Source organism: Euprymna scolopes, chromosome 20, assembly GCF_053919585.1.
Source record: "Euprymna scolopes isolate OS-2025 chromosome 20, ASM5391958v1, whole genome shotgun sequence".
Taxonomy (NCBI): Eukaryota; Metazoa; Mollusca; class Cephalopoda; order Sepiida; family Sepiolidae; genus Euprymna; species Euprymna scolopes.
In genome coordinates, this window is record NC_136501.1 from 31672460 (window position 1) to 31699316 (window position 26857).

Here is a 26857-nt window from a genome sequence, read left to right on the forward strand (position 1 = left end):
AAAAACCACGTCAAACAGCATTGGGGTAGGCAGTTGTTGAGAGTGATGACATGGTTCTTCTACAATAGACCCCCCCCTCTCCATCATCCTTTCTCTCCTTTAATTATTCACGTCATTTACCTCCTCTCACTATTTCTTTTTATCATCCACCCTTTACATTATTAAATTTCCAAATATTTATGAAACTCTTCTGATGTGAAAATAGTGACACTATAGATGCCACGGCCAGAGCCAGGAGCACCAACAGTGAGAGGAAAGGATTCATTAGCAGAGGAAAAGTAAGATTAGTAAAACAGTAATGGGGATCTGCGAGACCTTTTTGAACTCTTGAGACAGAAAAACGTCTTCTTTCCACCGACTAAAACATTCATATACAGGTGAAATGTGTGCATGGTGACAAGCAAGATAACAGCCTCTTAATATATATATATAACATAAAAAATTTTTAAAACCTCTCAGAATCAGAATAGAGCTGAACCAAGTGAGCAGATCTTGCACAAAGGTCTCTATATCCATTCAGAGAAAAATTTATAACAATAATAATTGAAAGCAGCTTATTTTAACACTAAGATAAGGCCTTTTTAATTATTATTTTTATGTCTTAAAATGTATACGGTATATAAATTATATCCTCAAGACAAAAAAAAAATTATGATAAAAAGTACAAAACAGAAATACAAATTTTAGAAGGTATTCAGTAAAGCGTTAGATTCAAAATTATAAGATTTTTTTATAAGCTCACTAAATTATGTTAAAATTGATTTTCCATTTTGCCTTTTTACCATTAATTGTAAATAGTTGAATGAAAAATAAGTCAACAATTATAAATTAAAATAAAAATAGCTGACGTAAAATGAACATAACTTATTGCTTATGGATGCGTTGGTGCTTTTACATAATAATAATAGGATATAAAAAAAATGCATTTTGAAGTCAAAACAACATGTAATTATGTCATGTTGAAATCAGTAAAAATTCCGAAAAATTCTGAGAAATAATTGAGTAGAAAAATAATTCCAAGAAAAACTAAAATTCATTTCTTTTAATGTAGTTAATTCAATGACAAATTCATTTCTTTTAGTTCGGGGAAGGGGTTCATAGTATGAATTATGAATTCAAAATAGTTTCATAAATATTTCGAAATTACAAATATTTATGAAACTCTTTTGTCATACCATAATCAATTCTTTGCATCAATTATTTACTTTGTTCCGTTTCTCTCATCATTCATCTTGTATTTGTTATTCTCCTTCATCCCGCCATCTCTAAAATTGCATTATTCAATGAATGTTAGTTTTTCTTGAATTATTCGGAATTCGTTTCTTCTAATGTAGCAAATTCAATGACAAACTGACTTATTTCCCTTGTTTATAGTGAACTTTTGTAATTCAAACTAGAAAATGGCAGGTTGAGAATATACAATAATAGTGATGCTTTATTTTTGCAAAAAATAATTCTGGCATATATTTTCAACCAATTTTCGTAATTTCTTTATTTTTCACTAATTTCAACATGCCATGTCAATATATAATAGTGTTTTTACTTAAAATATATATTTTTTTATATCACATTATAATGCACAAGCATCAATGTGTTTATTATGTGGATATTATAAAAGAGATAACAGTATCACACAACTAAAATGTTGGTGCCAGTCAACATGAAATTGCTTCTCTTAAAAAAGTGGATAATTGCAACAACATAAAAAGTAACAAGTTTAAGTAACGTCATTCCAAATGCTAAAACTAAAAAGGTTGGTCATTACTATAGACAGCAAACCAAAACAGTGTTTAAAAAACAAATATGTAACAAACAACTGTTACCAAAGGCAACTTCCGCTTCTACCTACTTCAATAAGTTTTTGGTGTTTTAACTTATTTTAAACCAATGACATTCATTGGATAGATTTATATCAGTATTTTATTTTTAAATTTTGAGTGATTGTCAAGATTTTAAATATGACAGCCTCATGTCGGCCATGTTGTTGTTAGTTTAACTTAAATGCTCAGTATTACCTACATTTCAAAATTAATAGACACTTTAAGATAAGTTAAAACTTATCCGGGTGACGAGAAGAATAACTTATCTTGCCTTTGGTAACATTTAATTGTTAAAAACAAAAAGATAATTGTTTCTTGACTACTTTTTCGGTTTGTTGTCTATAGCAATAAAAAAAAAAAAATACCCCAAAGTTCTATTTTGACGCTGTTCAAAGAAAAGAGGAAGTACTTGACCCGAAAGATTTGAATCAGTTTGTTTTGTGTAGAGTAGATTGCATTATTGTTCTATGTTGTTTGTACTCAAATTTTTTTTTTTTTTGTACTCATTAGGATGTCATTCTAGAAATCAATTCAAGAAAAAAAAAAAAAAAACAGAACTCTGAAGAATGTCATTTGAAGCCAACTACTTTGGTATAACCTGACAATTTATACAATTTTTGGTGGGGGATCAAAATTATGTATAAAAAAATTAAAAAAAAAAAAACATAAAAAATATGTTCACTGCTATTAAAACTGAAATTGTCACATAGGTAAAATTAGTTCTGTGAAGAATCTGCTTATTTGGTTAAATGAAAAATTAAATGTTTAAGAATTGAGAAATATATTCACTTACCCGTGATTTGCACATAAGCATCACTTTGTCAAACAGAAAAATGTACCTGGAGAATAAAAAAAAGTTTATATTTACCTGTATTTTAGGGATGCAGAATTTTATATTATTTACAAATTTCACATGTTTTTCCTCATCTTGGTTGTTATAATGTATCATCATTTATTTATACTATAGTGCCATTCTTGTAATGCAAAAATGTACTTGTAAAAAAAAAAAAAGGGGTGGCAGCATCAATCCAATCAAAGAAGCTTTTCCAGGTAAAGAATTAATCCAGTCAGGATCAGCAGAACATAGTGTATTTGTATCACTTAAGAATTCAAAAAGATTCAATAGAAAGCGATTCTGGCATCTGATTGGTTCATTTCTTACCACCCCCTGGTTATAAATATAATCGCCCATATTTTTGTGGTCATACCCTCGTAGAATGCCAAAAATATTGCAACACGTTTTGCTCTTGCTCTAGGTCAACATTATCAAACCACTCTTTTTGGTAGGGCAACAAAAATTGCAAAAACTATCCTTTTTAGTAGGCCAACAAATATGGCAAAACTATCCTTTTTGGTAGGACAACAAAAATACCAAACTATCTTTTTTGATAGGACAACAAAAATACTAAACTATCCTTTTTAGTAGGACAACAAAAATGCCAAACTATCCTTTTTGGTAGGACAAAAAAAATACCAAACTATCCTTTTTGGTAGGACAACAAAAATACCAAACTATCCTTTTTGGTAGGACAACAAAAATACCAAACTATCCTTTTTGGTAGGACAACAAAAATACCAAACTATCCTTTTTGGTAGGACAACAAAAATACCAAACTATCCTTTTTGGTAGGACAACAAAAATACCAAACTATCCTTTTTGGTAGGACAACAAAAATACCAAACTATCCTTTTTGGTAGGACAACAAAAATACCAAACTATCCTTTTTGGTAGGACAACAAAAATACCAAACTATCCTTTTTGGTAGGACAACAAAAATACCAAACTATCCTTTTTGGTAGGACAACAAAAATACCAAACTATCCTTTTTGGTAGGACAACAAAAATACCAAACTATCCTTTTTGGTAGGACAACAAAAATACCAAACTATCCTTTTTGGTAGGACAACAAAAATACCAAACTATCCTTTTTGGTAGGACAACAAAAATACCAAACTATCCTTTTTGGTAGGACAACAAAAATACCAAACTATCCTTTTTGGTAGGACAACAAAAATACCAAACTATCCTTTTTGGTAGGACAACAAAAATACCAAACTATCCTTTTTGGTAGGACAACAAAAATACCAAACTATCCTTTTTGGTAGGACAACAAAAATACCAAACTATCCTTTTTGGTAGGACAACAAAAATACCAAACTATCCTTTTTGGTAGGACAACAAAAATACCAAACTATCCTTTTTGGTAGGACAACAAAAATACCAAACTATCCTTTTTGGTAGGACAACAAAAATACCAAACTATCCTTTTTGGTAGGACAACAAAAATACCAAACTATCCTTTTTGGTAGGACAACAAAAATACCAAACTATCCTTTTTGGTAGGACAACAAAAATACCAAACTATCCTTTTTGGTAGGACAACAAAAATACCAAACTATCCTTTTTGGTAGGACAACAAAAATACCAAACTATCCTTTTTGGTAGGACAACAAAAATACCAAACTATCCTTTTTGGTAGGACAACAAAAATACCAAACTATCCTTTTTGGTAGGACAACAAAAATACCAAACTATCCTTTTTAGTAGGACAACAAAAATACTAAACTATCTGTTTTCGTAGACCAACAAGAACATCGGACTACCCTTTTTGGTAGGCCAACAAGAACATTGGACCACCACTCTTGGTAAGGACAACAAGAACATCGGATCACCATTCGTGGTAGAAATAACATTACTTTCTGTTAGGATTAATACTTTTGGACTACTCTTTTTAGCAGAAATATTAATACTTTTGCACTAATTTGTATATATTTCTCTTTATTTGTGTAGAGAAATTTTTATTTATAATTTCCAGACTGGCTTCCTCATCTTATTTGTTGTTACTCTGTTGGATTTTAGAACTGTCATGGAACTTGGAATGCAACTCTTTACTGGAAGTACGAAGGTGCACTCTTTGCATGCATTCCCCAGCCTTTGTAGCATTATTTCAATTAACTTTTTAAATAGCCTTGCTCCCTTTGCTCAGTGATAATAAAAAGCTTGGGATGCCAGTCCAAAAAATTAAAAATAACAATAAATGGGAAAAAAAAACAAAAAAAACTGGGTGGTAACAATATACCTTGGCTGAAATTTTACAATAAAAACTACAGAATATAACTCATTGTATCCATCCAATTCAAACTTGAAATAGAGTCTTTATTTTATATGAATGGATTTCATTTTAGTTGACATGAATGTCACTTCAGTTATGTTCAGGTGATGGTGGAGATTATTGCTAGTGATGTTGCCAATATCATCTCAAACAATGGTAGTTTTCGCAGTGATTAAGATTATTCTTGGGAAAATGTATAATTTTTCTTAAATTGAAAGCCATGTTTGATTTCAGAAGAGTTTACGACGGATAGCTATTCTATACAAGTCCTGGAGATGAAGAGTTTTTGATGGGTAGCTGTTCTGTACAAGTTTTAGACTTTATAATTTTGCAGGCAAAGAGCAAAAGTTCTTGTGCTGACATGAAAAATTATGTGCCAGAATGCTAAAAGATTCAATATTTTTATGGAGCAATTCTAGTTTCTGATTGGTTAGTTCCAATCGCCAGTGTCTATAAGTAGAAGATTCCAAATTTCGGTGATCATACCCTACTCTTATATCAAAAATATAGTAACAATCTTCAATTAATTTATTTTTGTTAAAACTAAAGCTCTGAATGGAAACTAAAAAAGGAAAAACATTTTCAGTATCTTTTCACTAACAAAAATATAAAATTCTAGAGTCAGCTTGTGTGTATCGGATTGATGCAACAAGCTAGGAAATTCATGGCACATCATAAGTCCATTTTGTAACAATCATTTTCTTGAGATATCTTGTGCATCTGTCGAAAAACAAAATACTAGATATTTGGGGAATATCCATGAAGAGGTTAAGATCTTTGGTTCTGAGTAGAGACAAATGATTTGGTTGTTTTCTTTTACAACATATCAACCCAAAGTTCTCTCTGATTCTCTCTCCTCTGATCTCGAGCGCGTGGTACAGTGGGGGAAGAGGTGGCTGGTTACTTTTAATGCATCTAAAACCAAGCTCCTATCTTTACATCATCAACGCTCTGATCCCCATCTGGCATCAATTAAAATGGATGGCTCTCAACTAGAGGAAGCTCCATGTTTTGATAAGCTTCTGGGATTGACCTTTACTCCTGACCTGAAATGGAACATACATCAAGTTTATTGCCAAGGTCACTGGAAAAATGGTAGGATCTTTCTACCACTCCAGAAGATATTTCACTGCTGATGCAATTCTCTATCTATATAAAAGCCAAGTATGTCCAAGGATGGAGTACTGTTGCCACATTTGGGCAGGAGCTGCTAAAAACAGCCTATCCTGCATGGACAGAGTACAAAATAGGCTTTGTAGCTTAGTGGGGGGGATGCCCTTTTCTCTTCCCTGCAACCTCTCTGCCACAAGAGAGACGTTACGAGCCTGTCTTTGTTTTATCGTTACTTCTATGGCAAGTGCTCGTCTGAGCTCCAATCTTTGCCCCCCCCCACCAATCTTTCACAAGGAGCACCCTTCTAGCTGAAACCACTGTCAAAATTTTCCCCACTCTTTATCTGTGCCAAAACCAAAATGTAGATTCCATGAACAAAGCTTCTTTCTTAGAACTGCACGCCTGTGGAACTCTGTTCCGTCTGCCTGTTCCCCACCTGGATGTCTTCAAGTCCAACATAAACAAATTCCTGATGTACCGCCCCCTTAAGTAAGACACTTTATCAAATCTCAACACTAACGTACTGTACACGCAATAACTTTTCTCCCCGTGTGGCTTCCGGGCCTTGATAACTGGTGACCACCTTGTAAAAAAAAAAAAAAAAAAAAAAACCTTTTCGGATTATTTAATGCAGAATCCGATGATTTTGGAAAAAGGATTTATGCTTCAAGTTTTTTATATCTTCAATTATTTATACATCGTGTTTAGTTTGGTTGTTTTGTTTTACGGCATATCAACCCTTTTCATGTTCAATCATTTTGGCAAACATTTTTATACTTGAGGGTATTTATATCTCTGAATATTTATAGTGTTTAGTTTGGTTGTCTTGTAAAGAAAAATTTGTTTTTGTCTTTGAAAAGGAACAGGAGTAAAAATCAATAACATCAATGGTTAAGTCAAGAAGCCGATATCTTCAGACAACCTGGTTTGATAGCACCAGATGAATAGAGACAAAGCATACATTTCTTTAGATAGATTTGCTATAGATATACAAGCGATAATGAGATTGTGTGAATTTTACAAACACTTTTAAGATTTCCCTAATATTCTGCATAATACAACTCTCGATCATTTACATCAACTTAAATACAAAATATCATTTGTTTGAAATATACAAATATGCAGGATATTTGTAATAATTCTATTTTTTTTTTTTTTTTTTAAAATAATGTTTTCATTACATTTCTTGTGATCACATTCTTAATATTAGAAACAAAAAAAGACAATCAGAGATTTGTTTCTTACCTTGGGCGTACCCTAGTATCAGAATGGCAACGGACCTTCAAGTCTCCATCTTTCTGTAGTCGGCCATAATCCTTTAAGGAGGTATTCTGAGGCTGTAACAATGGATTAAATAATATACAATTATATATATATATGTGTGTGTGTATGTGTGTGTATTTAAGTAGCATGTTTTCATTCAAACAAACATTATTATAGAATAGAGAGGGTCTTTATTTAATTATTCTTTTTATTTAGGGTCTGTAAGTATCTTTTTGCTTTATTTTTTCTTTTCATGGGTACTTTCAACTGAATTCTTTTGGTCGTCATTAGGCATTTTTTTTATATATATCTGTCAAGTTTAAGCTGAGAGGCAATTTATAATTTTTGTTTAATACATGTGGATAACGAATGCAGGAACATGTGGCTAAATAAAATGTACAGTATTTAAAAAGGTTAAATGTAAAATTTACAATATTCAAAATTGCTTAATTTTTTTTTTTTTTTAGTTAATTACAAACCTAGGTGCTTTAACATATTGTTACAAATTAATTTTATTTATTTTAGATTGTCTAGACTCAAAATGTTAGAATTGCTATATAATTTTTGTATTATCCACCATGATTTGTCTAAACCGGAAATGTGGGCAGCCATGTTCATTCAGGTGATGATATATCAAACTAGAGTCTGAACAATGCAGTGTAAGTCTTCAAGGCATTGTACTAGTAGAGTGTTCAATGTAATTGTTAGTATTTGTATTGTTGAAGAGACATTCTTCTAAGGGGCATTTGAATTGATAAATTAGTTTGTTTTTTGTTTTTTACTTAGTTTTTGGCCGTAGAGGTGTTATCGATTATAAGGTTAGAAGTTTTATTTTTTATAATAAATAATGAAGCTGATGCATACCTATATATGCTTTTTAAGTACTTTTTCGTCAAGTTTAAAGTTATTATGTACCTGGTTACAGTTACATATGTTAATGGAATGAAGACCGTTGGTTTGTTTTATGGCATATCAACCGTTTTCAGATTATTTAATGACGTATCCAATAATTTTGGAAAATGCTTCAAGTTCTTTATATCTTCAAATATTTATTTATGAGGCTTGGTTTAGTTGTTTTATATAGGAAGTTGATTTTTATTCTTGACTTTGCAAGACTAAATCTCTTTGCAAAGAGAAAGGAAAAAAATGTTTGGTGTATTTCAGGTCAAGAAGCCAGTATCTTCAGATGGTCTGATTTGGTAGCACATACATACAGTGAAATATGTTGAACGATACGAAATATCAAATGATAAATTCACTAGTTTTTACGGTCCTATTTCCATAAGTTATGGAGATTTCAGAAAAAAAATAAACAAAAGTAAAAATACTCTGCCTATTATTGTAATTTTAAATGTTTAAGTTGTCTTTACAACAAAATTTTAGTCAAAATAATTATGCCACATGTGCGGTTTGAACTAAGAATGTCTGTCTCTATGTGTGACGCGCTAAGTGACATATGGCATCAAATACAAAATCTTAATGCAGTTAATTACATAAAGCACTGACGAAATGGTTTCACTGCTAAAATTGTATACAAGATGGGTTTATTTGCTGATGCCACTATGCTCTATACCATGTGGGGAAAACAAATGTGCAAATATCTAATGTGTGAAACATTAGAAAATGACCTCCAATAATTGTAATATTACAGTATTACTATTGGTAAATGGTATATATTAAATCTCTTTGGACTATTGTCTTTATCAACATCATTTACTTCATGTTCAAAATGTAGATGGGAGCACAAAATATTAGGAATTGACCAAGACCATTTATTCTACTCTACATGGGATGAACTTTTGTAAGGTATAGATAAAAATGTTTAAAAGCATAAAAATTAATACTTATTGAAACCAAAACATAAAAACAAAGACAAATCAAAATATAATTATTTAATATTGTCAACTTAACATAATTATGATAAACAGAAAATTACTCACACCCTCTCGAGTATTCTGTATCTCTATAAAGCCACCATTTGCCCATGCATGAAGTATTGTTGTCACATTTGAACTTGTCTATATACCACTAGTCTCACTCTGAGTTCAAAAACGTGTCTAATCTAATAGGTCCCACACTATCAACCAAGCTCCAACCTCTGCCCCATCACCACAATGTATCCCTGTACCTCTTTTACAAGTATTTTAATGAAATGTGCTCTAATTAACTAATTGCACTTGTACCTCCTCTACAAACATTAATACCCCCACCCTCAACAAACTCGTTTAGCAGCAAGATCCTACCGCTCCACTGTTGATGTTCCTTAGACGCTGGAAAGTTTTCTATTCTAATAGCTTCTTTCCTAGGACTGCTAGACTTCAGAATTCCATTCCTGCTTCCCTTACTGTACTGACATGCAGAAGTTTAAATGTAATGTAAACAGACATCTCATTCATCTCCTTACATAATCCCTTGTGAAGATGGGAGGAAATAGTAGCCTCTTACATGCAAGTGGCAATATGTCTTCTGTGGGTTGAACAAGAGTAAAAAAAAATATATATGCAACGATATAATGATGAATATAGAAATACTTACCATCTGTAAGTCAACAATACTGAAAAAAAAAAAAAAAAAGATATTAGATTTTGAAGAGCAAAAGCTATTGATGTTATAATGAATTGTTTGCAAAAGTAAAGTTATTAAACATTCTAAAAAGAGAACATAGACTTAGAACCCTCAGATATTTATAATTTAGGAAAAAAAAAAAAAAAAAATAGTAAAATGTATTAAATGTTAAGATTAGATTCTCATTAACAAAACTGTGGAGTTGGTAGACCAAAGGTTTGGTTTGACTCTCAGAGGGCGACCTAATTTTGGCCTATAACCTCCTTCATGGCCATTACGATCTCCCTCGGGATCTTCTTTTCATCCCGACACCCAAACATAGACTGAAAGGACATGACCTGAAGCTCTTTCATCAGAGATTTTGGCTAAACTGACACAAAAACACATTTTCCAGCCACATATCAGCTCCCTGGAATAGACTGCTACTTGAGATTGTCACTGCACCAACAACGTACCAGTTCAAGACGCAGAGTTGAACAGGTGCTGGTCAACTATATTCACAATTGTCTAAATTAACAGCACCCCTACTTCCCTCTTTGTTAGCTTTCCTTTTTTTTTCTCTTTTCACACCCTTCTTAATGGCAACGTAACATGTAATGTTTTAACATGTCAAATAAATTGAATTGAAAAGAAAAATTCTTCCACAAATAATTTAAAACGGTTTCATTTTTTTTTTTTTTAGAAGAGGACAGATGTATTCTTCAATGTGATAAAATTTCAGATTGTTTTTTTTTATTTATTTTTTTAAACTGGGTTGAATATTGAACTTGCATCCTATACAAATATATATATATATATATATATATATATATATATATATATACTAGCAGAACACTTGAAATCCTATGATTACTTGATCAATGTGATTTTTCAAATATATTTTCATTCTGTGACAAGTGTGAACTTTATCAAGATTTTTCAGATTTTTTTTTTTTAAATTAAGTTGAACTCTGGACTTTTAACTGAATTTATCATACTCAGTTTCTATATGCAGAAATGTGGTTTGGTTGTTTTGTTTTATGGCATATCAACCCTTTTCGGTTTATTTAATACTTAATCCAGTAAATTTGGGAAAAAACTTTTATGCTTCAAGTTGTTTATATCTTCAAATATTTATTCACTTCTATTTTCCGTTTTTTTTTTTCTTTCTTTTTCTTTCTCCTCGACACGACAACGGACAGCATGCAACACATGTTGCTCCCTCAAAAATATATATGCGACATGACTCGATCGAAACTATCCTTCTTATATGTGAAGTCCAAACCTTATTAAGGTAAGCTACTGTTTGTTTAATCATAAACACAAACACTGATCAACAAATTGTAAACAAGAATTACCTTGGTACATACAAAACATTTGATTTCCATCACATGAACACACATGCCCATATAAACACTGCATACTATTTTTATGATCCAACTAAGTATTGTTATATAAAAAAATGTATAAATGTTTCTTTGTGCTTAAATAAATTACATGGTTGTAAATATGAATAATCTTGTTTTTTTTTTTAATGTTCCTTATTCCATATAAGTCGTCGAACAGGTTCTCATCATCACAAGAGAAAGAGATAATCAAATGAAATCGGGATCTTGAACACAACAGGCTGCATGTCTGAACTCTCCGAGTTAAAGAAAACAAATGTTCCTTCTCCAATATCAAAATAAATCTCTAATTTTATAAAATGTAATTTTGTACAGCGTGCACTTTTCAGCTCATGGAAACTGCCACTAATGGCATCAAGAACTCAAAGAGAAGACAAGTCAAGCATAGCTGATGTCATACCAACTCCTTGATCTAAAGTGGATGTTACTTATCGTTCCTACTGTATATAATGGCCGGGAAACTGGCTGCAATACCCAGAGGCATAACAGTCATTCTAGAAATGTCCCCACAACATGGATACACCCAGTCACATTCCACGGCAAACAATAGTAACACACAGCTAGTTCCAAATAAAATTAATTTTACCAAATAAGGGGCAAATATGAAAGAAAGAAAGGTAGGATACCTAGGAATAAAAAAAAAAGTTCTTACTTTTCAGATTTGAAGATCAGTAAATTGATTATGACTAGAAAATAAACAAATTTGAGGGGGAAAAAAAAAAATCTTATATTCATAGTGTGTAAAAGAGACAATTGATTAAGAACACCCCCATCCTCCTCCTCCAAATATTTAGAGGGAGAGTATAAGATAGAGGATAGAGAAACTAGACTTTTTAGCTCATCAAAAGTAGGAAAAAGTTATAGCCTGTTGACTTAGAATGAAAAACGAGTGCTTTATACCAAATTGATTGTTGAGTATGATTAAATTTATGATCATTTTTGCATTAAATACTAATATCTAATAAGACACTTTATTAGATCTCCAATACTAACGATTACTACAATACTATCCCACTGATTACTGTACATGCAGTAACCCTTATCCCGAGTGGCTTCCAGGTGTTGATAAGTGGTGACTTCCATGTAAAAAAAAAAATCTATTAATTCTTAGCTGTGCATCAAACAAATGCCATCATACTTAGTTCGCTACAACTTATCATAGCAAAGATGTAGACAAAATTTCAACCAGATTAGCCCAGAAGTTTCAGAGAAAAAAATGAAATGGACAGACAGTCAGACTAAGAGAAATATAATATAGATTTCATCAAGTACCAGCTACTACAACCACTATCAACAATTTCCTCCACTATTTGGGCCTAAATCGAAACACAGATTCCATGAATAAAGCTTCTTTCCCAGAACTTCCCACCTGTGGAACACTGTTCCGCTGGTCTGCATCCTGGTTGAATACAACATAGTAGCCTTAATACAACATAGTAGCCTTCACATCGAATGTAAACAAGTTCTTGTTGAATCGTCTCCTTAAATAATCCAAATTATACCCAATCTACACACTTAACAATTACTACACCTTACATTCATTAACACTTATCCTTGAGTGGCTTTCGGGCCTTGATAAGTGGTGACTCCCAAGTATTAAGAAAAAAAAAAAATTACTTCTGTTTACAGAGAGATTGTGTTGCCTAGATTTAATACAAATAGTCTTAAGGATTTTAAGATGGTATAAAAAGTGGGATTTGCTGGAGAAATCAGTCAACAATGGCACAATTGTGATTTTTAATAACATGTTGCTCAATGACAGACCCAGCATAACGAAAAAGAAAAAATTAAATAAACAGGAACTGATTTTACTCATTTCAATTGTAATCTGAATGATTTTTTTTTTTTTTTTTTTTTTCAAACATTTCATACCTGTTTTGGATTTCTTCAATTAATTCAACGGCTTCATTATCTCTTTTTACTTCATTTACATAGAGCGATAAATCCTGAAAAAAAATAAATAAATAAATTAGAAAATAGAAAGCAAAATTAGACTTTATTGAATGAATATTAACAGCTTATATTTAATAATCCTTGCATTAGACAGCAGTTAAGTTTTTATCGTGTTTTGGAAATAGCGTTAAAAGATTTTTCTTGTTTTAGTTTCTCAGAACAACCCTATGATTACAAAAGTGGTGTAAATACAGTCAACCACACAATGCAAACCGATTGCTATTAACCTATAATTATCATGCATTAGCAATCAAATAAAAAACTGAGAATTATTCATTTACTTAGACCTTTTTTCAATTTTATTTCTATGTACATGCTGACTCAGCAAAAATCTGGCCTTTGATGGGTAATCATTTTTCTATGAATGATTTAATCATTATAACTGTTATGTTCCACTTTTTATCAGTGCAAAATAAAGTTCTTCATATCAATTTAGTTTACTTCCTCCAGCACTTTTTTTTTGTAACTAATGAAAACCTGAACTTTCATTACTGTAAAAGCCTTTTGGTTCTTGTCCAAAATTCTGATATATTAAAAAACAAAAATAAAGAAACGTCTATATGATGTACAAACCTATGATGAAACGAAAATATCATATTCCAAAAATCACGTAAATTGATACAAAGAAAATCATTTTTAAGCAATCAATGCAAATCCATAGGCATTGCAACATAAATCAAGTTTGAATTATTGTTGAGTTATCTTACTTTGTTTCGAGATATTTTTCAAAATAGCAGGCGAGAAAGTGACTTTTCAGATACCCATAAAATTTGATTTTCTTAATTAAAATTTGAAATATAATATTTGGTTTTGTCACAGATACATGCATCATATCATACAGATTTTTCTTTTTGTTATGTTTTTTTAATAGAGTGAATCATAGATAAAAAACAGCTTTTAAAAAAATAATTTACAGTACAAGTTTAGTGGATTCATGCTTAGCCATTTTTTTCATTGTTTCAAAATTGTTAAGGATGCATCTCACATGTTTAACTTATTGTGGAGTTATCTGCCCTTGTTCCTTCAAGATGGCAATGCGAGAAAGTCCTTTTTCACTTACTCATAAAATAAAATGTTCTTAATCAAAAAATTAAGCTATTTAATCAATTTATGTGGGTTTTGGAATATGATATCTCCAATATACCACTAGTACATATATTATACAGATATATTTTTTAATATGGGGAAAATTCTGAACAAGAACCTGTCATTTCAGCATTAAATAATTCAAAAATGGTTGATATGTTGTAATAAGACAAACCAAGTCAAAGTTACCAGCATAAAAAAAAAAAAAATTGAAATATTTGATTGGTTGTTTAACGGCATATCAACCCTTTTCAAGTTATTTAATCCTGAATCCAGTGATTTCGAAAATAATTTTTTATGTTCTAGATTTTTTAATATCTTCAAGTACCTATTCATAGTGTTCTGTTTAGTTATCTTGTTTGTTTTATTTTTCAAAGTCTTTTTGGGTTATGTTATGTTGAATTTAACCATAAAAAACTTCAAGATATTTATATCTTTAAATATTTATTCATAGGGTTTAGTGGGGTTATTTTGTAGTGTTGTTATTTTTGTTTTGTTTGTTTGCTTGAAAGATGTTTACCCAGAATATAAAACCTCATTAATTTATTTAATACTGGTGAAAAGGAAAAGAAAAAAAAAACTTTTCTCTTTTTTATATTTTTGAGAATGATCTTGTTACTCTCAAAAAGGAGAAAATTTCGTCCAAGCAGTTGTTTTCAAAGATCTTCATATTGTTAGATTTTAGATGATTTCTAGCAGTATCAAGAGCTGTACATTCTATAAAAAGATGTCTGACTGTACAAGTTTTCTGACAGAATGGACATTGTGATTGCTGCTTTTGTTCAAGTATGAAGGAATGCGTGAGTTTTGTATACTCATTATGTATTCTAGATATAATTGCTTGTTCCTTTCTTGATTTTCTTGGAGTTGATCTCCATTCTTCCAGTATTTTGATTTGATATAGTTTGTTATTTGTGTTGCTATTCCATTGTTGTTACCATTTTGCATAAAATAGTTCCTTGATTTTATTTCAAGTCAGTACAGGGAATTTTAATTGTATCAGGGTTCAAGTTTAGAGCTGATTTGGCTGCTAATTCAGCTCTTTCATTTCCTCTTATTTTGATGTGGCTTGGGATCCAGCATATAATTATTTCTTTGTGTTTAGATAATGAGTTGATTATGTTCAGTAGATTGATGATTAGATAGTTTTCGAGTTTTTCATTATTTAGTGATGTTAGAATGGAAAATGAATCCGAAGATATTAGGAATTTCTTATGTTTATTTTTTCTAAGATTGAGTATTGAGAATGATGCTGCATACTTCAGCAGTAAAAATAGAACTTTCTGCTGGAAGGGCCTTTTTTAGAATTGTTCTATTTGAAATATCAGCGCATGCCACTCTACTGTGGTCTTTGGAGCCATCAGTAAAAATTAGTAAAAATTAGTAGATGGTCAGGGTATTTCAGAAGAATATCACTGTTTTTGTCACAGTAGGTATTAGGGTGAGTTTTCATTTTTGGAAGTTTGTTTAATTTTAGAATTACTTTGGGTCTTTGGAAAATCCAAGGTGGAGTTTCAGGTAGGAGGTGTTCCTGGATACTTTCAACAGGCATTTCTGATTCCTGTAGCATTGATTCCATTAAATAACTAAAGGGTTTTATAATTTTTATACTTCAAATGACTTCTTATATCTCGGATTGAATGCAATTTCATATGCTGGATTATTTGAGTGCGCTTTTAATTTAGCGTAATATTGGGCACCCAGTTTGTGACTCCTCATATTTAAACGAATCTCGTTAGCTCTACATGAAGACTTTCAACTGGGAACATTCTAAAAGCACCGAGTACTAATATTAGACCTCCATGGCAGATTGGATTTAAAATCTTTAGGTAAGAGTTTCTAGCTGATTGGTATATAAAGTTATCGTAATCGAGTTTAAATCTAATGAATGTCCTATATAGTTTCATTAAAGTTCCTTGGTTGGCTCCTCACTCTGTGTGAGCTATCACACGTAGTAGTTGTAGTCTTTTATTGCAACTACTTAGGTTCTTAAGGCAGGGAATGAATGTTGTTTTTTTATTAAATATTAATCCCAGAAATTTGTGTTCGTCTACAGTGGGGATTAAAGTTATTTAAAGTTTCAATGTAAGGTCATTGTGAAGTTTTCTCGCATTAAAAACTGAGTACATTTCTGTCATAAGAAAAATCTATATCCATTTTACATTGCCCATTTATCCAGTTTCTTTAGGCATTGTTGGAGTTTGCATTCAATAGTGCTTCAGTTGTTTAGTATTTTCTCTATTAGGAATGGTGATAACCCACCAATTTTTTTTTTTTAGTAATTCAATAATCAAAAATCTTGGAAAATTTCTTTCTTTTGTGGATGGTAAGGCTTTTTTATTATTTATTTTCTCATCTGATGAGCTGGAAAGATCAGAGACATCTGAATGGTTTCTTTTCCATTATTCAGCACCTAAAAGGCAGTAGTTTTTATTTTGGTTTTCCATAAATAATTTATTCATTTTCATCTATCATGCTCTCTACCCACCTCGTAGTCTATAATTGGGAAATGGCAAAATGGAAACCCATTCGCTTCGTTTGTGTCGGGGCTACATGAAAGATATACTCTTTTGGTCAGTAAAATCTCAAGCACTTTCTGTTGACTAAATTATTTAAAATTAATTTGTTTAGCCAAAAGCAGATGTGAAGAGTTTTTATCTTACCACATAATTGACCCTTAGCCATCACTTGCCTTTATATATTTGGGGATAGTGTTAAGTTGGTGGGGGATAAGTATTTTGTTAAGTCTGGAGTGGATTATACATAATGGGACTTTACATGACCAGCCGATTGATCAGATCGGGCCTCTCTGACCTCCCATCTAGCCAAAGGGCCAAATTGGTGTGTTAGAGAAGTTGAGGTGCTTAAACCATACCTTCAAGTCCTTCAACTACCAGGATTTCATCCTAAGACATCATGGGTCGCCATCCACAGGCAACAGCTCCATTGAGATTTTCACTCTCTGCTTGGGGGGAGGGGGGGGCAGTGTACAATCCCATTGACGGCGAAATAATTGAAATAATAGAATATATACCTGCATAGCTTCAAGGGCGATTTCTAAATTTTTCCGATCCTCATCTGTTTTCTCTGTTTGTTTGATTAATTCCTGTGGATTAATGTAAGAAAAATGTCATTATGTTTTTGATAAACAAACACAAAGACAAATTAAAGTGTCTTTACAAGGAAAAAGTTTAGAGGTGACAATAAATTTCAGTTGACAAACAAATCTGTTATTTTTAATTTACCACATGTCAACCACAACCAACACTATGGAAACAGTAGATATCACTCACTCGCACACTGGTAATTTTAAATGATCCAATTACAACCCAATAAATCTTATTCGATTCATGATCTCCAATATGATAATAAAGTGTCTTTGTTTTTTCTCTCACACATATATACCTTTAAACATTTTTTAACCACTTTTAATACAGAAAACAAAATTCATTATGAATTCATTGAAAAATTCTTTGTTTATTAGAGCAAACAATTGTTTGGACCCATATGTGTGTGTGTGTGTTTATGGAAAAATATACTTATTCAATTATATTTCATCTTTTATTTATATCAATCCTTTAATTTATGAAGTTTGATGTAACTATAAAGCATATACAAATAGATAAGTCTATATTCTTAATTTCAAGATGTTGTCCATCTTACTGTTTATTTCCTTAAGTATGTTAAAATGTAATGTATATCTCTATGCTGAGTTAAAAAAGAAAAACAAAAAAGAGAATTATCCCTGGGATGAAGTTGATAAATGGCAAAAATATAAAAAAAAACTCTTTTCTATGCTGAGTTAAAAAAAAAAATTTAATTTAAGAAAGAATCATCCCAGGGATGAAGTTGATCACAATGAACAGTAAAAAGTGCTGTCAAGAACTGAACATTTCAACACACTGAAAGAAATAAACAGTAAGGTGGGCAGCATCTTAAAATTTGGAAAATAGACTTTTTTTTGTCATTTGTGATTTTGCCTGTCCATCTGTGTGTGTGTGTGTGTGTACAGAATGGTCTCTACCAAACTACTGCCAATTTTTAGTCTATAGACTTGAAACTTGATATATAGGATATTCAAACCTGTGAAACGAATTTGATTTGTTTTTAGTCAGTAAAAGTAGTTGCTATGGAGTCAAAATTTTAAAAAATTGAAATTTGGCATGCATAATTTGACTAAAATTGTATTTTCTATGCATGGACAAATATACAAAGTCAGTTAATTTGATAAGGTTCGATATACACATGGTCTTAGCTCAGATGGTATCGAATAATGCCAGAGAACTAAATGTTTTCATTTTGACGGTACCCAAGTGATTTAGTTTTTTGTTCTTTTAAACTTTTGAAATCACTATTATATATTAGATACAATATAATCATCAAGAGAATTGGCTCTATAATAATAAATACGAAACTGCATGAATTAAAATACATTTAAGTATTTTACGACCAGGCAATGTCAGGTAGCCTGCTAGTATATATATATATATATATATATATATATATATATATATATGTGTTCACTATATATGTGCTTATATTTTCCTTAGTTATGCATCTACAGAGAAAATCTTTGTTGCACTGTCAGTCTTCAAACACAGCTCATTGCACATAATTATTTGCCAATTGAGTTTCACTTACCTTAAGTAAAAGATGATATTTGAGGACACGCTGCATTGGTACCGAGAGCAAATCTCGAAGACGAAATTTCCCATCATTAGCTTTTGTTTGACATTCCTGAAATTAAATAATTTTTCACTTGATAATCTCCTCTTATAAAATGTTTAAAAGCAATGAAATTTCAATAAATCTATAGGTAAACAATACTATAAATATCACAAAATTATAAACGTGAATAAATTTTTAGCAAACAAGAATAGTTCATTTGTTAATACAACCACTGTCAACAATTTCCCTGGTCTATCTATACCTAAAACTAAATACAAATTCCATGAACAAAGTGTCTTTTCTAAATGTGCCCACCTGTGTAACTATATCATGGGACTGCTTTCCAGCTGACTACACATGGTCATTTTCTAGTCTAATGTAAACAAGTTCTTGTTGAGTCGTCGTCTTGAACAATCAAATTCTAACTAATTTTTTAAATTATAGATCATTATGTTGTCTCACTGACTGACACTCATTAACCCTTATCCTCAAGTGGCCTTCAAGCCTTAGTAAGTGGTAACACTAATGTAAAAAATAATAATAATAATAATACAAGAACTTTGTACATCTCAAGTTTGAGATGAACACAATTAGAGACATTGAGTTGAGTTTTAAACTTAGTAAAAAAATAAATTTTTAAAAATGTACTGAAAACAAAATTTAACACTACCATGTTATTATACTTGATCTAACATTTGTTTTACATGCTGACATGTATTGGACGGCTTTTAGAAATTGACTTCAAAACTTATTTCCATTCCGGTTTCTCTGGTAGTCATTTTCTTACTTAAGACAAAATTTTAATACGTCAGATGCTATTCTTGATGTCAACCCAGTAAAGCGATAGGGATTAGTGGTTTTATCAAAACATCATCTCTACCAGAGCTAAACAAGTGCTTCACCCGCCCTTATAAACTAAAAGTTTTGTTAGGATTTACACAAGCGCTTTCATGAGAAAGTGTTGTGTTCATTGTATTGCCACATAGTTCATCCATAAATGGAATTGTACACTTTTAAATAATCGATAAATGTCTCCAATAGTGAAAACGCCAAAGATAGTGTTGGCTCATTTTAGTTTACAGTTTTTTAAATCTCCTTTATAAAACTCACTATGTCTGTCTCTTAATTTTTTTCAAACTGTATCTCCTCCAAACTGTTCTACATTTACTAATCCAAGAACTCTCACCCATTCTTTCAATATTCCTAAACAAACAGCCTCCCGTTCTGCACATATCTCTCTATACTGATTTAATCTTCCTCAGTTATCAGATCTAAACCCCCCTCACATATGCATGCAAACACGCACACCAAGCAAATAGGTAAATGAATTCTGCTCATCACAAGAGTTTATTAGTTTCCTTGATTTATCTCCCCCCCCCCATCCAAATCAAGATAAACTGCCACTAAAGCACAAGGAGTTACTGTAAGTCGTCTATAAATCTGAAAACTAAATGAAGAGTTGTTCACATTACATTTAAATTTCTGCATGTTGGTACAATGTGGAGGAAAAGGGGAGCAAAGAGGAAATTCCAAAAGTGAATGAGTCAAGGAAAAAAGTTATTGGTGTATGAAATCTTCTGGTGTCGTAAGAGGGGATGAGGGTATTTGCTGCTAGTGATGATACAAAGAATTTATGTTAAACGCTAACAAGTATAGTATATTTGTGAAAGTTTTTTTTTTTTTTAGTTCTATTTTTAAACAAGAACAGGGATGTAAAAATGACAATGTGACAGGGTTTGGCGTTTGGCAGACAGTGCAAGATTTATCATCGTAGCAACAATTAGACATGGGTCCCACTAGTTGTGTAATATAACTTTGATCATAGTGAGATATTTTTAATTTGTGGACAAATGATGTAGTGGAAGGTATGGGACAAAAATGTTTCAAAATTTTACATGTAAAAAAAAAAAAAAAAAAAATTGTCTTAATCTAACAAAAAAATTCCCAAAATGTGTGATACTGTCTAACGGTAACATTTAAGTTTCAACTTATTGAATCTGTATTTTTCTAAGAATAAAACAAAAAATAAGGTTATACAAAAATTTGTATGATTTGAATTCTTCAGCTACTATACTTATTTTAAGTGTTATTTTCACGTTTAGGTCGATGTAATCTCCAACCTTCTACAAGTGTATATTGTCAAACTCTGGAATCTGCACAGAATTTTAAACAGAAACCTTTATTAAATCCATGGGTGTAGCATGCTCCTGTTTTTCTTCAACCATAAATGGGTAGAAGTCTTAAGTAATTCATAATTGTATTTTGTACTGCCCGCACTGAGGACTGAACCTTCAACCTTCAGAGGAATGTTACAGTACTTAATAAAATTCAGTTGTAAAAGTTACGCTCTTTGCCATTTCCTAAAGCTGGCAGGTTTTGACAGGAAGGTGTTAACTTTAAGAGTTTTTTTTTTTTTTTCAAGCTCAATAAAGTAACACATACATGTGAAAGAAATAAGCTAGTATCAACTTAGAAATTTCTATAAGACCTGATCAAGAAAGGCTTTATCAGCCGCATCTGCACAAAAGATTGAAAAACATTCTCTACAAACCACCTTATGCTGAAAGAATTCAATGTTCTCACATATCTAGCCCTAAACTTGTACACATTTATACACAAACTAACAAGAATAATGTAAACAAACACATGCAATGCCATGCTGCCAAATACTCACATACGTATATATTTTACACTATGAAGATCCTGACTTGTGACTACTAACCCAACTTTTTTCACCAAACACGTGTTTGTATAAATGACTGAAAAATGATTTTCATATTCTTTTCTTTTGTATAAAACTATTTTGTTATAAAATTTCATATTTCTCCAATTTTTCATTTACAAAACTGTTTATGTTTTAAGTAGAACTTTCTATTAATACCTGTTGAATTTTCTATTCTTTCAATATTTCATTTATTTCCATCTTTATATGCACGCATGCTCGTACCCATATATAAATCCTTCATTTTCTTCCTTTGCTGAAGCAATAACCTGCATATATTAAACGTCAGTGTGGTTCTTGGTTATACACAAAGATGTTGCAAGATGGCCTCTGCCAAAGCCAGGGACCATACCACACAACAAACCAACCAGATCAAACAGCAAATGCCTGCTTTTTGTCTTAGTCCTACATTATCTATAAGGTGGCAGCAGTTAGTGAAAGTTTGAAAACTAATGATTTCAGAAATGCAATCGAATTAAACATTATAATAGATCTAGTTCATTTTTTCAAGTCCTAAACAAACCATATTCTCACTGAAATGTAAGGGATTACTGTGATAAGGATCAGATTTATAAAGAGCTAACCCAGCAAGATGTTTGTTCACATTACATTTAAATTTCTGCATGTTGATATCTTAGGAAAACAAGGAGCATGAACGGAATTGCAAAGACTCACAGTCAGAGGAAAGGGAATCTAGGAAGCCTTACATTGAAGGAATGTGATTTTATTGTTAATCAGTGCGTTGGGTGTATTTAGGTTGAAAGCACAACCCAGCAAAGTGATATGATGTGACAGAGGATAGAGCTTAGCAGACACCGCACGATCTGTTAGGTTAAAAATTCTTTTTTGCATCGTGTTTAAGAAGGAGAGACTAGTGGTTGGTGAAATAGCTCAGATGTGACGACAATACTCCATTTATGTGTAAATGGTGGATTTATAGACATATAGGATACAGGTAGGTGTGAGAAGTTTTCTAGTCTATTCATGCGTTATGTCTTCTTTGGTGGTGGTCTGCATTTAGCTGAGGTATGAAGACAGTTATTCAGATGTAATAGGTTATATGGTATGATTGATGGGGTTAGCTGAAGACTCAGATTAGAAGCAGATAGCTGTTTGCCGTGAATACTTGATTTGGGACAAATTTGGAGTCAGCTGCTGTCAGAATCTTAATGAAGTTAAAGAATGTCCCTGATAAATAGACTTATTTATTACATAGGTGTGATGGTAGAGCTTTGTTGATTAAGTGGAACATGATTAATGTTAGAATCATCATTATCATCTCTTTCTCAGGAAAGGATCTTCAGGGATTTCTTCATCCTTGGACAATAATATTAAGTAATATATATATAAAACATGCACAGATAATTAAAGAAAAAAAAAAAGATGTGCTTACTTCTATGGAATTCCGTACGAGGTCACTTCGTTTACAAGCTTCATCTATTAGCTCTTGAGCCTGAGGTAAATTCGAGCAAAAATCTCCATAAATAAGCAGCTTGGATTTGTACTTGATAAACACTTCACTGATCCGAGGAACTCCGGTCGAACAGGCTTTCAGTAACTCAGAGTGAAACTCACGATGAACCTCATATAAGGGCTATACAGAAAATAGACAAAAACTGATTTAGTAAACATTCAAATGTTTCATTTTTTTTTTTCCAACATGAACATACACAAAAAAAGAAAACACTTTGATAATCCTATAAAAGATTTACATCTAACGCACGTGTGTGTGTGTGAGAGAGAGAGAGAGAGAGAGAGAGAGAGAGAGAGAGAGAGAGAGAGAGAGAAACAGCATTCACCCCAGGTGGGTTGAACTGGCCACTTCCAAAAATAGGAAGTTTCAAGGGAATATTAAATTCACAAGTGGTTTTCAATCGCATGCATATCATGGTCAGTTGAGAAGAGGTTAGGTTTTTGCAGTTCTTGTAAAAGGTGTTAAGGTTCTTCTCCATTCAATTCAATGCCTGGTATTCCCAAATGATCACCCATCTGGTATTGATCAGGCTCACCATGCTTAACTTTGGTGATCTAATGAGAACCAGTGTGTCAATGTGATTATGCTGTACACAAACCTTTTAAGATAGTTTGCCTACAAATAAATTAGAAGTCAGTTATAATACAAGACGTAGACTTTAAACACCTTGTTTCGTTTAAAATAAAAAACATTGAGAAATGGATGATCTCGTTTTGAGATAAAATAAAATTAGTCTTAAAAACGTTTGGATTTTTTATATGAGAATTGATTATAGTATTTGGATTCTTTGGACTACTGTTCTCATCTTGAGTGTTTTTTTCACATTTCAGTTAATCTTTCTCCAAGTGTATCTTGTCAAATTCAGGAAGCTTTCTGACTGACTTTGGAACAATCATAAAATTTTGAACGCAAACTTTTACTGAAACTTGGTCAACATTGTTCAGGTTGAATTTGTATATCAGTGTAACTATTTAGAAATGGAAAGATCAAAACAACAGTAGGCAGAGGTGTTTAAAAAAGAAAAAGAAAGAAAGAAAGTAGTAGACAGGCAGGCTCAAACCCGTAATGCGAAGGAGGAAGAAAAAAAAAAAACCCTGACATCTTAGTCGATGTCTCCATGGTGCGATCGGAAGTCACGAACATCAGAATTAAGCGTAGTCAATCAAAAAGGGAACGATGACTTGCTAAAATAGCGACACAAAAATTGACCCCTCCTTGTACAAAATGACCAAGTTTAGGGTGAAGGAATTAATGTTTTGGGCCAATTTAATTTTTTTATATTTGTCATGTGAAGATTCGAGGTTTAAAATGGTACCAGTTTGGTCAGGTTCTGTCGCCGCTGTCGAAAGTTTTTTCGAGACATACACACACACTATATATATATATATATATATATATATATATATATGACTAGCCTGGGGTGCCCGGTATTGCCCAGATGTCTGGAGGTGTGTGTTGAGCAAAATAATAAAAAGGTGAAAGTGGGCAGGCTCGAACTTGTATCGCAAAGGAGGAAAAGAACATTTGGAAAAAAAAAAAAGTGACATCTTTGACATTGCATCCATCGCCAAACTGGAAGTAACGAATGTTTAAATTAAGGGCAGTCAATCGAAAAGAGGGGATGACTTTTGAAAATATCGGCAAAAAAAGCGACCCCTCCCTGTAGAAAAGTGGCAAGTTGAGGGTGAAGGAATTAATATTTTTTACCAATTTTTCAATATTTGTCATCCAAAGGTTGGAAGTTTAAAGCGATACCGGTTTGATCAGTTTCCTACGCATCTGTCAAAAGTTTTAGGTGGGCATGCAAACAAATAAATAAACAAACACACAGATATTTGCGATTTTATATTATAGACTAGCAGGGGTGCTTGGCATTGCCTGGGTGTTTGTAGGTATTTTTAAAAAAAGGAGTGGAAGCCGTACCATGAAGGAAGAAAAGAAGGTGAAAAAAAGAGTTGGTAATTAACTTTTGCCTGGGGTTAGAAAAAAAAAAAAGCAAGAAAGAGAGGTCTTTCTCGCTAACCATTATGCCATAGTGGATAGCGAAATGAATGAGTTGGTAATTAATTAAAGAATCATGCAGGCACAGAAAAATCTGTCTGGAGACCAATTAAGCTTCCTGCTTTCAACAGTTTTATTTGTTTCCACACGATGTTGGGGGAAACCAGCCCCCCCTCCCAAAAAAGGGGCAAACTCTGGCAGTGTCCAAATCAATAGCAATTTAATGATATGTAGGGTTTCCCCCCCATTGATCAAACCTAATTGCCTTAAAAACATTCTGGCCAGGAAGGCCAGGTGGATGCCTTTGCTTCGATCAGTTTCACTTTATTTATACGAGAAACACAAACAAACACTGGAAACGAGGGAATTTTTTAAAAACTCAATCAAAATAATGATAGAAATGATGTCCATTTGCAAATCAGAGATATTACAATCTAGGAAGTATAACCCTTATCCCCGAGTGGCTTCTGGGCCTTGATAAGTGGTGACTTCCATGTAAGGAAAAAAAGGAAACTTCTCCCAGAATGTAACCGACGCGAGAAGCCCGACGAAAAAAGCCTTTTGCGGACATACACAAACGCGCACCCGTTTTGCCTTTTATATAATAGACTAGTGGGGGGTACCCAGCGTTGCCCAGGTGTGGAGAGGTGGTGTAGCAAGGAAAAAAATAGATGCTGCCTGGTAGGAGAGAGGTGTGAAAAAAAAAAGTTTAAGCGAACGGTAAAATAATTCAGTTTTTGTTTTAAAAGGAACCCCATTACATAATCCTCAAAATAAGGAGTAGGCAGGCAGGCTCGAACCTGTAACATGGAGGTGGAAAAGAAGGTAAAAAAAAAAAAAAAAAAAAAAAAAAAAAAAGCAAACTGCTTATATGATGACTTTGCAAAAATGTTGACGAAAAAGTGACCCCTCCTTGTACAAAAAACTGCCCAATTGAGGGTGAAGGAAGTAATGTTTTTGGACAATTTTTCGATATTTGTAATCCAAGAGCTTCAAAACGATACCAATGTGGTCAGGATCCGTCACATGTGTTGAAAGTTTTTGTGAGACATACAAACACACACACATTTTGCCTTTCATATACATAGATGTTTTTGCCTGTATTAAATAAATTGATGTTATTTAAATTTATCGCCTTGTTGTTCTCATTTAATTTCTTATTTTGTTCACATTTAACTACATAACAATATATACTTACTTCTATGTGTGCAAATATTACTTCTCTTTCTTGAGGAGCCAGGACATTTCTTAAGGGTTTACTGAAATGCTACAAACATAGGAAAGATAAAAACATTCTTAAACAACATATCACCATTTAAAAATTCAAATCTTACAATTCTTTTACATATCCAAAATTAATCTTAGAAATATTATTTTTTTTTTTTTTAGAGAAATGTAAAAAAAAAAATGATAAATATTTGAATTGAAAGAGATTTGGATGCTTGTAAAGATAGTCAACAGATCGATTTTTTTTTAATATGTCTTTTTTTTTTAGCAAAAAAAACAGTACTTACTTGTCATGTTGAAAATAGTAATATAGATAAAAATTCATCAAGTAGAACAACTATTAAGTTTTTAGTAATAAAGAAAAAGCCCATCGCTATGGTCTTAAAAAGTCTTCCATTAAAGCGTCAAAAAGGAAGATAAGTATGTCCCCTGTATTCGCAATCTTCAAGGTGTTTACATCTAGGCAA

The 26857-nt window shown here is 32.1% G+C and overlaps 1 protein-coding gene across 14 annotated transcripts in view; it reads right to left on the reverse strand.

The window, feature by feature from the left end:
* LOC145241382 (proto-oncogene vav-like) overlaps positions 1 to 26857 on the reverse strand; it is a 347285-nt gene that overhangs the window by 96862 nt on the left and 223566 nt on the right. For all 14 annotated transcript variants that reach the window (XM_080104292.1, XM_080104290.1, XM_080104285.1 and 11 more), the window contains 8 exons: positions 26362 to 26430; positions 23082 to 23282; positions 18940 to 19035; positions 17333 to 17404; positions 13132 to 13205; positions 9845 to 9863; positions 7292 to 7383; positions 2614 to 2659 (listed from right to left, as the gene is read on the reverse strand). In XM_080104292.1, the coding sequence (XP_079960418.1) occupies positions 2614 to 2659; positions 7292 to 7383; positions 9845 to 9863; positions 13132 to 13205; positions 17333 to 17404; positions 18940 to 19035; positions 23082 to 23282; positions 26362 to 26430 (669 nt within the window). The remainder of the gene's footprint in view (positions 1 to 2613; positions 2660 to 7291; positions 7384 to 9844; positions 9864 to 13131; positions 13206 to 17332; positions 17405 to 18939; positions 19036 to 23081; positions 23283 to 26361; positions 26431 to 26857) is intronic.